General features: G+C 47.8%; 1 protein-coding gene across 1 annotated transcript in view; it reads left to right on the top strand.

The window, feature by feature from the left end:
• The window catches only part of VWA5B2 (von Willebrand factor A domain containing 5B2), a 453,973-nt gene that overhangs the window by 79,715 nt on the left and 361,141 nt on the right, over positions 1 to 13,117 (top strand). Inside the window, exons 14-15 of the mRNA XM_029617330.1 lie at positions 5,436 to 5,543; positions 5,939 to 6,001. Coding sequence (XP_029473190.1) covers positions 5,436 to 5,543; positions 5,939 to 6,001 — 171 coding nt within the window. The remainder of the gene's footprint in view (positions 1 to 5,435; positions 5,544 to 5,938; positions 6,002 to 13,117) is intronic.

Here is a 13,117-nt window from a genome sequence, read left to right as displayed (position 1 = left end):
TCTATTCGATATTTTATTGGGAGCCAGTGTAATGAGATGAGTGTTGGTGTGATGTGTTCATATTTTTTTGATCTGGTCAGAATTCTGGCTGCTGTGTTTTGTAGAATTTGGAGAGGACGGATGGTAGTGTGTGCAACTGGGGCATCGACATCCGTCGATGCCCCAGTTGCACACAAATCACCCCCAAAGGCCAGCACGCTCGACTAGACAAGATGGTGCATTTGTTTGCATCAAAACGTTCTGCTCCATCGACTCCAGTTCAAGTGGCACCAACCGGATAGGGTCCATTCACTTCGGAGATGCCCCGCCAGGAACATCGTGGAGCGGGTGACCGTCCATCACAGACCCCTTCGAAGGCATCTGTGTCATCGGTGCCGGAGAAGGACCGGACCAAGCACCGAGGGACGCACCGGCACCGACGTGCGTCCCTGCCCGGTGCCGGCACAGATACCGCAGCGGCATCGACTTCCATAAGCCGCCTGCGAAGAGGGCCCGGGGAGAGGAGCCCCCATCCTCCTCTGGACCTGGGCCCCCGAAGCATTCCCCACCGATAACGTTGCTGGGTACTGAGCCTCCACAGACCCCTGTGGAGCCTCCAGTAACGCCTAGCCTGCCTCCTACCCCAGGCGCAGTGTTGTCTACACCAGCCTACAGGGCGCAGTGTTGTCTACACCAGCCTACAGGGAGAAGTTGGACAGACTGGTCCAACAGGCAGTGCTAAATGCCCTTCGGGGCTTCCCGTCACCACTGGCGCTGGCCTCCATACCGGCACCAGAACCGGCACCCTCTATGTTCGCACCGCTCCTCGAGCGCTTGGATGCCCTCATCGGTGCCCTGCCAATTCAGCCCATGCCATCGGACACACTGCCACCAAATTGACCATTGAGGCCTCCACAGAATCTCGATTCCCACACCAGGTTCAGAGGAGGAGGAGAGGTGACTTCCGGCGTGATCCCAGCATGAGATCCACCAATGGCGGAACCTGTTTCAGGGTCATCGGGACTGTCTGTGCCTAAGCGCACCTCATCCGCCTCAGTGCCCTCGATGCCAGCACTGTCTCTTTCAAAGCAAATGCCACATCCATCGATGCCTTCTTGCCGTCTAGGCTCTGGCATCCTTCCTCCCTCAGGAATCCCGGCAGGAGAGGAAGAAACTCCCTATGATCCATGGGAGGAGGCATCCTCGGGCCAATCCTCACAAGCTTCCGATGAATTGCTTTCAGAGCCTTCACACCCGGAAGAAAGACATCGTTCTTCCCCGGAAGACCTCTTTTTTGCCAGCTTTGTCAAAAAGATGTCTGAAACTATATTATTTCCACTGATAACAGAGGACGCTCGCCACAAAATGTTGGAGGTCTTACAATTTGTAGATGCTCCAAAAGAGGTAATGGCGATACCAGTACACAAAGTTCTGCTTGACCTCTTGCACTGCCTGTGGGATCATCCTGGTACCGCTCCTCCAGTAAACCGGAAGACAGATGCTACTTATCTGGTCCAACAAGCCGCAGGCTTTCAAAAAAGCCAGTTGCCCCACCATTCAGTAGTGGTGGAATCGGCCCAAAAGAAAGATAAAAGATCCCATCCACACTCCTCTACGCCTTCTGGAAAGGAACAGAAGGCATTGAATGCATTGGGACGCAGAATCTTTCAAGTTCCATGTTGATTGCATGAATAGCAGCGTATCAATTATACATGACCCAATATAACAGAAATCTCCGGAAACAAGTCCAGGATTTCGCAGAGACCTTACCACAGCAACATCAAGAGACCTTGTTCTCCATCCTGCAAAAAGGATTGGATGCAGGTAAACACGAGGTCAGAGCTGCTTACGACTCTTTTGAAACAGCATCCAGAGTTTCCGCAGCGGGCATTAGTGCTAGGCGCTGGGCCTGGCTGAAGGCCTCAGACCTACGCCCGGAGTTGAAGATCTCCCCTGTACAGGAGAAAACCTGTTTGGGGACAAGAACCTTATTTATTTATTTATTTATTTATTTATGTATTTATTTGTTTGAAATTTTTGTATACCGACATTCGTTAGGCAAACATCACATCGGTTTCCATGTAACATAAAACTGGCCAACAGGGCTTTACAATGAAACTGATAAGGGAACTGGGTGGTGGTAAGAGAGGGGAAACAAAAGGGAATTACTGAACGTAAAGAGTATAAGCTAAAAACATGATAATATATAAGCAATAAATTATATACAAGGATTATTTACAAGTAAATTGTTTACAATGAATGAGTTCAGGGTTAGGGGGGAGAGGAGGGGGGCGGGGGGGGGGTTTGGGGAGGGTGAGTGACAGACAGCGGGGTTCATGTGTAGGCTCGTGCGAAAAGCCAAGTCTTGAGATTTTTTCTAAATTGTTTGGGGCAGGTTTCCTGGCGTAGGTAGGTGGGGATAGAGTTCCATAGGGAGGGTCCAGCTAGGGAAAGTGCACGTTGTTTGGTGGTTGTTAGGTGGTAGAGTTTAGGAGATGGCGTATGAATATTTGCTGTGTAGGGTGTTCTGGTGGGTCTGGAGGGGAAACGGATATGTAGACTGTCTGAGAACCAGAGCATGTCAGGATTGTGGACGGCTTTATGTATGAGGGTGAGGGATTTAAACTGAATTCTGGCAGTGATGGGAAGCCAATGTAGTTGTTTGAGGACAGGAGTGATATGTTCTTTTCTGCGGAGCCAGTTAATATACGTGCAGCTGCGTTTTGGCGAACCTTGACACAGTGGCCCAGTTAAAGGACCATCATGAGACCCTGCCTCAAATGTCACCTCAGATGCACCCTCCGTAGCAGTGCAGGGGCACATGCAGGGACTCCAGGAAACAATTCTAGAGACCATGCAGATATTATCCTCCCATGTCCCGTGCTCAACCAGCTCGGGCCCCTCAGAGAGGACATGCATGCCAAGCGAGGACACCTAGAGCACAACCAGCTGCAAAAACTGGTCCTGCGACCAGATTTTGACTCTTTTCCAGAGAGCAACAGCCATCCCCCCTTGATCCCACAACCCAGTTCACCAGTGGGAGGCTGCCTGTGCCACTTTGTAACCAATTGGCACCCAGTTACCATGGACCAGTGGGTCCATGGTAACTGTTACCATGGACCAGTGGGTACCATGGACCAGTGGGTACTATCCATCATAACCCACGGCTACCATCTAAATTTTTCAACTGTATCCCCAGACTTCCCGCCCATTCCATCCTGGAGTGGGGATGATCACACAGGACTTCTTGAGTCAGAGCTCTCAATCCTTCTGTCAGCCAGGGCCGTAGAACCGGTTCCCTTGACTCAACAGGGGAGGGGGTTCTACTCCAGGTATTTCCTAATTCCAAAAAAGACCGGCGGCCTCCGGCCTATTCTGGATCTCTGTGCCTTAAACACATTTCTTCACAAGGAATGGTTCAGAATGGTGTCCCTGGGCACCATGCTCCCTCTGCTACAACAAGGGGATTGGCTCTGCTCTCTGGACCTTCAGGACACATATGCTCATATTGCAATCTTCCCTCCTCATCGCAAATACCTGAGATTCATGGTAGGTTACGGGCACTATCAATACAAGGTACTGTCATTCGGCCCCGAGTGTTCACGAAGTGCCTGGCAGTCGTAGCTGCACAGTTACGCCGCAAAGGCGTCCATTTCTTTCCATATCTAGACAACTGGCTCATAAAAAGCCAGTCCAGGCAAGGAGCCCTCGACTCCCTCGATCTCACCATACGTCTGCTGCACTCATTGGGGTTTCTGATCAACTATCCGAAATCCCATTTGACACCATCTCTCCTTTATAGGAGCAGAACTGAATACCACAGTGGCCAAGGCATTCTTAACCCGACAACCGTGCAACCACGCTCTCCAACCTCGCCAGCTCTATCCGCCGTTGACAAACAGCCTCAGCTCGCCAATTCCTCGTGTTGCTTGGCCATATGGCATCAACAGTCCACGTCACCCCAATGGTATGCTTAGCCATGAGAGTGACACAATGGACTCTAAAATCTTAGTGGCACCAAGCCACTCAGCCGCTTTTGTCCCTTGTCCACATAACCAACCAGCTTCATCTGTCTCTTGCCTGGTGGACTCACATGGCCAACTTACAAACAGGTCTTCCCTTCCAGCAACCAGCTCCTCAGGTGACCTTAACCATGGATGCCTCCAACCTAGTTTGGGGAGCACATATCAAAGGCCTTCAAACCCAAGGGATTTGGACAAAAGCCGAAGCAACTTATCAGATCAACTTCCTAGAGCTTCGGACAATGCAGTACGCCCTTTATGCATTCATGGACTACCTCTCGAACAAGGTAGTCTTGATTCAAACAGGCAACCAAGTTGCAATGTGGAACCTGAACAAACAGGGGGGCACGGGCTCTTACCTGCTCTGCCAAGAGGCGGTGCAGATTTGGGCAGGGGCCCTATCACACTCAATACTATTGCGAGCCACTTATCTGGCAGGCACACAGAATGCAGTAGCGGACCGCCTCAGCTGAAGTTTCCAGCCCCACGAGTGGTCTCTGGATCCCTCTGTTGCGAGCAGAATCTTCCACCGGTGGGGTCAGCCGACCATCGACCTCTTTGCGTTCCAACAGAACCGCAAAGTGGAACGCTTCTGCTCCCTACACAGGGACTGAAGAGCACCAACCACCTTCGCCCGCCCCTGGAACACAGGCCTGCTATATGCGTACCCTCCAATTCCGCTAATCAGGAAGAGACTCGTGAAGGCTCAATGACTGAGGCTCAATGATACTCATAGACCCGTATTGGCCATGCCAAGTCTGGTTTCCCATACTTCTCGACCTATCTATCCAGGAACCCATTCGCCTGGGCACAGCGCCCGACCTCATAACACAGAATTATAGCAAGTTACACCACCCGAACCTCCAGACCCTATCTCTGACAGCCTGGATGTTGAAAGGTTAATACTACAACCCCTCAATCTTTCTAGTAGCGTCTCTCAAGTCCTTGTAGCTTCACGAAAGCCTTCTATGTGGAAGTCTTACCGCTCTAAGTGGAAGAGGTTTACCTTGTGATGCACACAGAAAGGCTTTAATCCCTTTTCTGGCCTGATCTCGCTCCTTCTCCCTCTTTGCACTGAGTACAGGTGATAGCCGAATGAGGTCTGGCCTGCTCTTGCTCCTTCTCCCCTCTTTGCACTGAGTACAGGTGATAGCTGAGTGAGGTCTGGCCTGCTCTCGCTCCTTCTCCCTCTTTGCACTGAGTACAGGTGATAGTCGAATGAGGTCTGGCCTGCTCTCGCTCCCTCTCGCTCCTTCTCCCTCTTTGCACTGAGTACAGGTGATAGCTGAGTAAGGTCTGGTCAGCTCTCTCCTCCTTTCCACACTGAGCCACAGCTGTATACATCTGATCTACTTCCTCTCCCTCTTTGCACTGAGTGAGCTGTGATCTGCTGTCTTTCCCTATCTTCATGAATGCCTTTCTGTTCATAATTAGAATAAAGTGCAACAGCTGGAGGCAGACCTGAAGTCCCTGGCAGACGCTCACTCGGAGAGTACACAACTTCGCAAACTGAACACAGCCCTAGAGACCAAGTACAATCAGGTGAGGCAGTAGGTCCCAGAGGTTCCCAAAAGAAGAGAGGGGTGAGGCCCTGCAGCTTTATGGGGGAAGTAAAAGGTGTTGCGGAGAAGAAAGTTGCTCAATGGAGGAACTTCTTTGCATAGAGAAATATGGTAGTTCTCAGGGAGGAACCGAGGAAAGGTGCAGGGGGAGTCTGAAAGATCTGGTAATTGGCCTGCAAGTTCTAGAAAAACAGCAGGAAAGATAAAAAGTTCTCTTTGAGCTGGTGAAGGCCAGAAAATCCAGTGAGGCAGAAAAATCCTCATGGGGGGGTGTAGGGGTAGGCTCAGCAAAGGTGCAGGTTGCACAATCTACTGAAGAAGCCAGGGATGAAGGTTCAAGTGTAACATCAAGCAATGTATTTTTTTTTATTCTAGATGAATGCAGAGCTTAGCTCCAGCAGGATTCAAGTGCAGCATTTGGAGACTCAGTTAAAACAGGTATTCAAAGAACAAGAAGAGTATTATGTAACACTTCTGTGCTATCCCTAACATCTACCAAAGATCAACTCTTGGCCACAGGGCTGGCGCAAATGTATTAAGCACCCTTAGCAAACCTTTCAGCCTTGCCCTTCACCCTCCCCCCCACAACTGTACACACAAAAATTATGCTTTCTAGCATGTAGCGAGATGGACTTGGGACCAGTGGGTTTATGCTCCCCTGCCAGCAGATGGAGTTGGAGCAGGCTGACGTCACAGTATATATAACCCTGGAGTGACCCCAGCCTGCCAGTATTCTCCATCTTCAGCAGATGGTGGACGTGCATCTCCCTATGGGGATTGCTTTGAGCTTTTTGAAAGGAGAAATTTGAAATTCTAAATTCAGGAAAAGAAAGCCCTGCTCTTCTGCAATGATACCTAAAAGTCCCTCCCCCAGTTGAGAATTCCTGAGGTGATTTCCATGGTCCCTCAGAGGCGTTCCTTGGTCCAGTAGCTGGGTTTCCCAGCATGGACTTAGCTGCTAGTTCAGCTGAAAGGCAGCAGGTGCAGGAGGCCGAGCGTGGCAGTTATGGCAGAAGCCCTCTCCTCCCGCAGCCAAATCACTTTATAAACCCTGAGTTAATATGTTTTAAGTATTATGTTAACCTATTTGGGTGGTGGCGGAGGCCATCCTATTTCAATTGATGACTGAAGATACCAGACACAAACTGCTAGATATCCTCCAGTTTGTGGAGCCTCCCAAGGAGATTGTGGCAGTCCCAGTGTATGAGATACTTATGGAGGTACTGCGGAGGATGTGGGAATACCCTCTCAAAGTGCCTTCCATGAACAGGAAGGCGGACACAATTTATCTCATCCAAAAGGCTCTCGGTTTTGACAAGCGTTAGCTGCCCTACCAACCGGTGGTTGTCAAATTTGCTCTCAAGAAGGCCAAACGCTCTCAGGCCCATTCTTTGACACCCCCGGGGAAGGATCACAGATCGATGGTTACTCTTGGGAGAAAGGTGATCCAGGATGCTATGGTTATTGCCCACATAGCAACCTACCAGCTCTACATGAGCCAATATATGTGGGACATCTGGAAGCAGGTGCAGGACGTTGCCAAGCAACTGCCTCAGCAGGAGCAAGACTCCCTCCTTTTGCTGGTGCATAAGGGCCTGGAGAGCGGAAATCACAAGATCCTTTTGACCTACAATATTTTCGAGACTGCATCGAGGATCTCTGCATCAGGAATTAGTGCCCACAGATTCTCAGGGCTGCGGCCTCAGTTCTCAGACCAGAGGTGCAGTAGTGACTCGCTGACATGCTGTGTATGTGAGAGAACCTCTTTGAAGATAAGGTCAGGGATGCAGTGGTCCAAATCTGGGACCACCATGTGCGACTCTGTAGAAGCTCTCCACTGACACTCGGGATCTACCTTCCTCATTCAGGAGGTTGTCAAAGTCTGAGCCCAGAAAGTCCTTCTGCCTGAAGTACTTCCCTCTACTTCCTTGTTCTCATCAGTCACATCAGGGTTCTCATGGCCACTCGAGGCTGGCTCTTCAGTCAACTTCTGGGATGGGGTTTTGACTGGATCTCAGGAGACATAGCCAAGTTTCCCATACACAGAATGAGGGACCTCCAGGTTGGGTGAAAGCTTTGGTTCTTTGCAAACCGATGATCCAGTGTAACCTCAGACCAGTGGGTTCTTGCCATCATTCACGAGGGGTACAAATTGAACCTATTGAGTACACCACCAAATTGTCCCCCAAGCCAATACTGGGGAGCAGTAGCACATCAGGAAGTACTAGTAGCAGAGCTCTCCTCCCCCTTAACAGCTGGAAGCATTCCACCAGGGCAAATAGGGCAGGGATTTTATTCCCGGTACTTCCTGATACCAAAGAAAACGGGGAGACTCCATCTCATTCCAAAAACCTGAGGACCTTAAACAAATTCATCAAAAGAGAAAAGTTCAAGATGGTTTCCCTGGTCACTTCCTTTCAAAAAAGGAATTGGCTATGCTCCCTGGATCTAAAGAACACTTACACTCACATTGAGATCTTCCCAAATCACCAGAAGTATCTCAGATTTGTGGTGGGAAAGCAGCACTTCCAGTACCACATTCTGCCATTTGGGCTCATGTCTGCACCATGTGTCTTTTACAAAATGCCTAGTCACGGTGGTGGATTGGATATGTTCTTGGAGGAGAAGTCTATTACCTGCTATTAATTAAGTTGACTTAGAAAATAGACACTGCTATTACTAGCAACGGTAACATGGAATAGACTTAGTTTTTTGGGTACTTGCCAGGTTCTTATGGCTTGGATTGGCCACTGTTGGAAACAGTGGGCTGGGCTTGATGGACCCTTGGTCTGACCTAGTATGGCATGTTCTTATTTTCTTACACTTTCGCAGACTGGGAGCTAATGTTTCTAGTACCTGGATGATTGGCTGGTCAAGAGCAACTCTCGAGCAGGGGCTGACAAGTCTATGCACTCGACCATCTGGGTACTTGGAGATACTAGGATTCATTATAAACTACCTGAAATCCCATCTCAGCCTGTCATCTCAATTGGACTTTATTGGAGCCCTGCTAGACACAGCTTAGGCTAAGGCCCTCCTGCCTTGACAAAGGGCCATCAACTTTAGTTGAGGTGGGGATTCATCAGAGCCAATAGGCATCAGCTTGGCACATGTTGAGACTGTTGGGCCATTTGACCACAGCAGTTCATGTCACTCCCTTGGCACGTTTAGACACGTGAAAAATCCAATGGTCCCTGAGGTTGCAGTGGTGACAGACCACAAGAACCTCCAGGATCGCATTCTAGTCACTTTCTCTTTGGGGCTCTTTGTCCTGATGGCAAATAATTTCAAATGTGGAATGGGGATCTCCTTTCAAAGTCCTCCTACCCAAATTGTCCTAACCATGGATGTGGCCACCCTGGGCTGGAGAGCTCATGTAGATGGGCTTAGCTCTCAGGGTCTATGGTCCACCCAGGAACATCTTTATCAAATCAACTTCCCAAAGCACCGAGCAATCAGATACGCGCTATGGGTTTCCAGAGATCAACTGTCCAACAAAATTGTTCTGATCCAAACAGACAACCAAGTGGCTATGTGGTTTGTCAACAAGCAAGGAGATATGGGATTGTACAGTATGGGATTGTAATGAGTGAGGTTATCAAATTTGCAGATGATACAAAATTATTCAGAGTAGTTAAATTACAAGCAGACTGTGATACATTACAGGAGGACCTTGCAAGACTGGAAGATTGGGCATCCGAATGGCAGATGAAATTTAATGTGGACAAGTGCAAGATGTTGCATATAGGGAAAAATAACCCTTGCTGTAGTTACACGATGTTAGGTTCCATATTAGGAGCTACCACCCAGGAAAAAGATCTAGGCATCATAGTGGATAATACTTTAAAATCGTCGGCTCAGTGTGCTGCAGCAGTCAAAAAAGCAAACAGAATGTTAGGAATTATTAGGAAGGGAATGGTTAATACAACGGAAAATGTCATAATGCCTGTATATCGCTCCATGGTGAGACCGCACCTTGAATACTGTGTACAATTCTGGTCGCTGCATCTCAAAAAAGATATAGTTGCTATGGAGAAGGTACAGAAAAGGGCTACCAAAATGATAAAGGGGATGGAACAGCTCCCCTATGTGGAAAGGCTGAAGAGGGTAGGGCTGTTCAGCTTGGAGAAGAGACGGCTGAGGGGGGATATGATAGAGGTCTTTAAGATCATGAGAGGTCTTGAACGAGTAGATGTGACTCGGTTATTTACACTTTTGAATAATAGAAGGACTAGGGGGCAATCCATGAAGTTAGGAAGTAGCATTTTAAGACTAATCGGAGAAAATTATTTTTCACTTAACACACAATAAAGCTCTGGAATTTGTTGCCAGAGGATGTGGTTAGTGCAGTTGGTGTAGCTGGGTTCAAAAAAGGTTTGGATAAGTTCTTGGAGGAGAAGTCCATTAATGGCTATTAATCAAGTTTACTTAGGGAATAGCCACTGCTATTAATTGCATCAGTAGCATGGGATCTTCTTAGTGTTTGGGTAATTGCCAGGTTTGGCCTCTGTTGCTGGGTTTGATGGACCCTTGGTCTGACCCAGCATGGCAATTTCTTATGTTCTTATGTCAGGAAGAGATTGACATCTGGTGAAGGGCCTTCTCCTGTGGGATGATGCTCAGGGCCATGTACCTGGCCAGAATGGAGAATATAGTAGCAGACAAACTGAGTCACGCCTTCAGACCCCATGAATGGTCTCTCCACCAAGGGGTTGCAAATCAGATCTTCCACTTCATGGGAAGCCTGGGTGTGGATCTCGTCCTAGCGCCTTGGAACAGGAAGGTTCCTCAGTTCTGCTCCTTATATAGGAAATACAGAAAACTAGCCTGAAATGCCTTTGCCCAGCATTGGAGTGAAAGTCTCCTGTATGTGTATCCTCCAGCTCCACTGGTAGCAAAGATTCTCTGGAAGCTTCATGAGGACAAAGAGGCTATGATCCTCATAGCTCCTCATTGGCTAAGACAGGTTTGGTTTCCATTCCTCAAGGATATATCCTTCTGGAAACCGATCAGGCTGCGACTTCCCCAGATTTCATCACACAGGATCGAGGCAGCTTGCAATATCCCAACCTCCAGGCCCTATTGTTGAGAGGTTAATATTGCAACCACTCAATTTATCAGGATCCTGGTGGCTTCCAAAAAGCCTTCCACTAGAAATCCTAGAGACTAAAATGGAGGAGGGTTTTCCATGTGGTGTGAGCAGAAGGCCCTAGATTCATTTTCCTGCTCCCCACAAAAACTACTTGACTACCTTCTACACCTATCAGAAGCTGGCTTGAAGTCCAACTCCGTTAGAGTTCATCTAAGTGCAATTGGCATATATCAACATGATGTAGATGGTACACCCATCTCTGTGCAGCCTATAATCTTTGTTTCATGTAGGGTTTGCTTCAATTGAAGCCTCCCCTAAGGCCTCCCTCTGTGTCTTGGGACCTCAATATGGTGTTAGCTCAGCTAATGAAAGCTCCCGATCAGCTGCTGCAGTCTTGTGACCTGACGTACCTAACCTGGAAGGTCATATTGTTTGGTGGCGGTCACTTCAGCACGCAGGGTCAGCAAGCTCCAGGCCTTAATGACTTATCTGCCTTACACTAAGTTTTTCCATGACAGGGTGGTCTTACTTTACCCTAAGTTCCTGCCTAACGTAGTCCGACTTCCATCTTAACCAGTCCATTGCCCTCCCAACATTCTTTCCCAGGCCCCATTTGCACCAATGTGAACGTGCCCTGCACAGTTTCAACTACAAAAGAGCCTTAGCCTTCTGTCTGGAGCAGGCAGAAGCCCATAGACAGTCCACCCAACTTTTGTTCCTTTTGATAGGAATAGGTTGGGTATCACCGAAGCCAAACAAACACTTTCTAATTGGCTAGCAGACTGTATATCCTTCTGTTATGCCCAGGCAGGATTACGTCTTGGGGGCCATGTCAAGGCTCACTGTGTTAGATCCATGGCAGCATCACTGGCCCACTTGTGAACAGTTCCCATGGAGGAGATTTGCAGAGCAGCGATGTGAATTTCTTTCTGCACATTCACGTTGCACTATTTGAATAGATATGACCAATAGGTTTGGCCAATCTATCCTTCGGAATTTGAAGTATAGAACCCAACTCTCTTCCCTCCTAGGGTCCGTTTTTGTTCAAACTCCCCCCCCCCCCCCCCCCCCCCAAGTTACCAACAAAACTAGTTGTTGTGCCTGCTGGTCCTTTTTGGGTGAGGACTGCCATCCTGCTTGGCGTCAGAGAAAGCAGAGTTGCTTACCTGTAACAGGTGTTCTCCGAGGGCAGCAGGATATCAGTCCTCATGAAACCTGCCCACCACCCTGCGGAGTTCGGTTTCCACTACGTGGGTTTTTTCTCCTTTATTATTTTGAATTCTATGTTACTAGCTGAGGGGACCCCGGGTGGATGCAAGGTATAATGCATGCCTGAGCATGCTCATTGAGGCTCAGTCAAAGTTCTAGAAACTTTGACACATGTTTTCCAGGCCGGGCTTCATCCGGTGATGTCACCCTGGTGTGAGGACTAACATCCTGTGGTCCTCCAAACACACCTGTTACAGGTAAGCAACTCTGCTATCCGTCCCAGAATAATTGTCTCCTCCAACAATTATTGGGCTTCCCAGTCATTCTGGACCTATGTAGCAGGATGAGAAAGGAGAAATTTATACTTGCCTGATAATTTCATTTCCTTTAGTTCTGCTACACCAGAAACCCACACAGATGGTAACAATTTTCAATACAGATATTCATTGAGCACATAAATTAAAAAATATATAGTTTTCGTGTTACAAACGTTTTTCAGAAACATTAAAAAAAGTTCCTCTTTTAAATGTTTCTAATTGCCTTTGAACAAATCTGTAATTGTAAATGTAAATATAAAGTTAATTATTTAAAGGTTTCATAGGCTCTCTTGTCAGGGGAATACGAGCATTAACTGGCCTGTAGCATCTAAATAGAAAGTCACAGTAAAAGGTCCCGCGATCTGCCTCCATTGGCTAGGAAGGGGCGATAAACCCTGTCATTCTGGACTGATGTTGCAGGACTGAAGGAAAAGAAATTATCAGGTAAGTATACATTTTTGCATATAATATACAGAAAACTAGAACAAAAACAATATACAAATACTAATTTTGTACACAATTCACACGGGGTCAATAAACCCCAACTGACATAGTCTTCATGCAAAAACCGTCATCTAAAATAAATTCTACTCATAAATAGGTGAAGTTGCAGACTTCTACCTCCTTCCATTATGCATAAAAGGCACTTTTAAAAAAAACAAACAATCCGAACTATAAAGCATGCATCTGGCACCTATCCTTGAGAAAAGAGCCAAGTCTGTAACGTTTTGCAGCAGGTACATTCATTCTATTCTAGCCTGTCTGTAGGTAACAAATGCCACAATGTGGGGGAACAGCTGAGAATGCCCTAATTGCAGCCAAATTCAGCCCATTTCTCTTAAAGATGGAAAAATTATCTTAATCCCATCTGGTGTCCTGGGATATGCCAGTTTAATTTGTTACTCAAGTTATCAGGTCATAAGTCCCTCAAAGCAT

Source organism: Rhinatrema bivittatum, chromosome 9 (genome assembly GCF_901001135.1).
Source record: "Rhinatrema bivittatum chromosome 9, aRhiBiv1.1, whole genome shotgun sequence".
Classification (NCBI taxonomy): Eukaryota; Metazoa; Chordata; class Amphibia; order Gymnophiona; family Rhinatrematidae; genus Rhinatrema; species Rhinatrema bivittatum.
The sequence above is the reverse complement of the archived record's forward strand: the minus strand, read 5'-3'. Positions and strand labels throughout refer to the sequence as shown.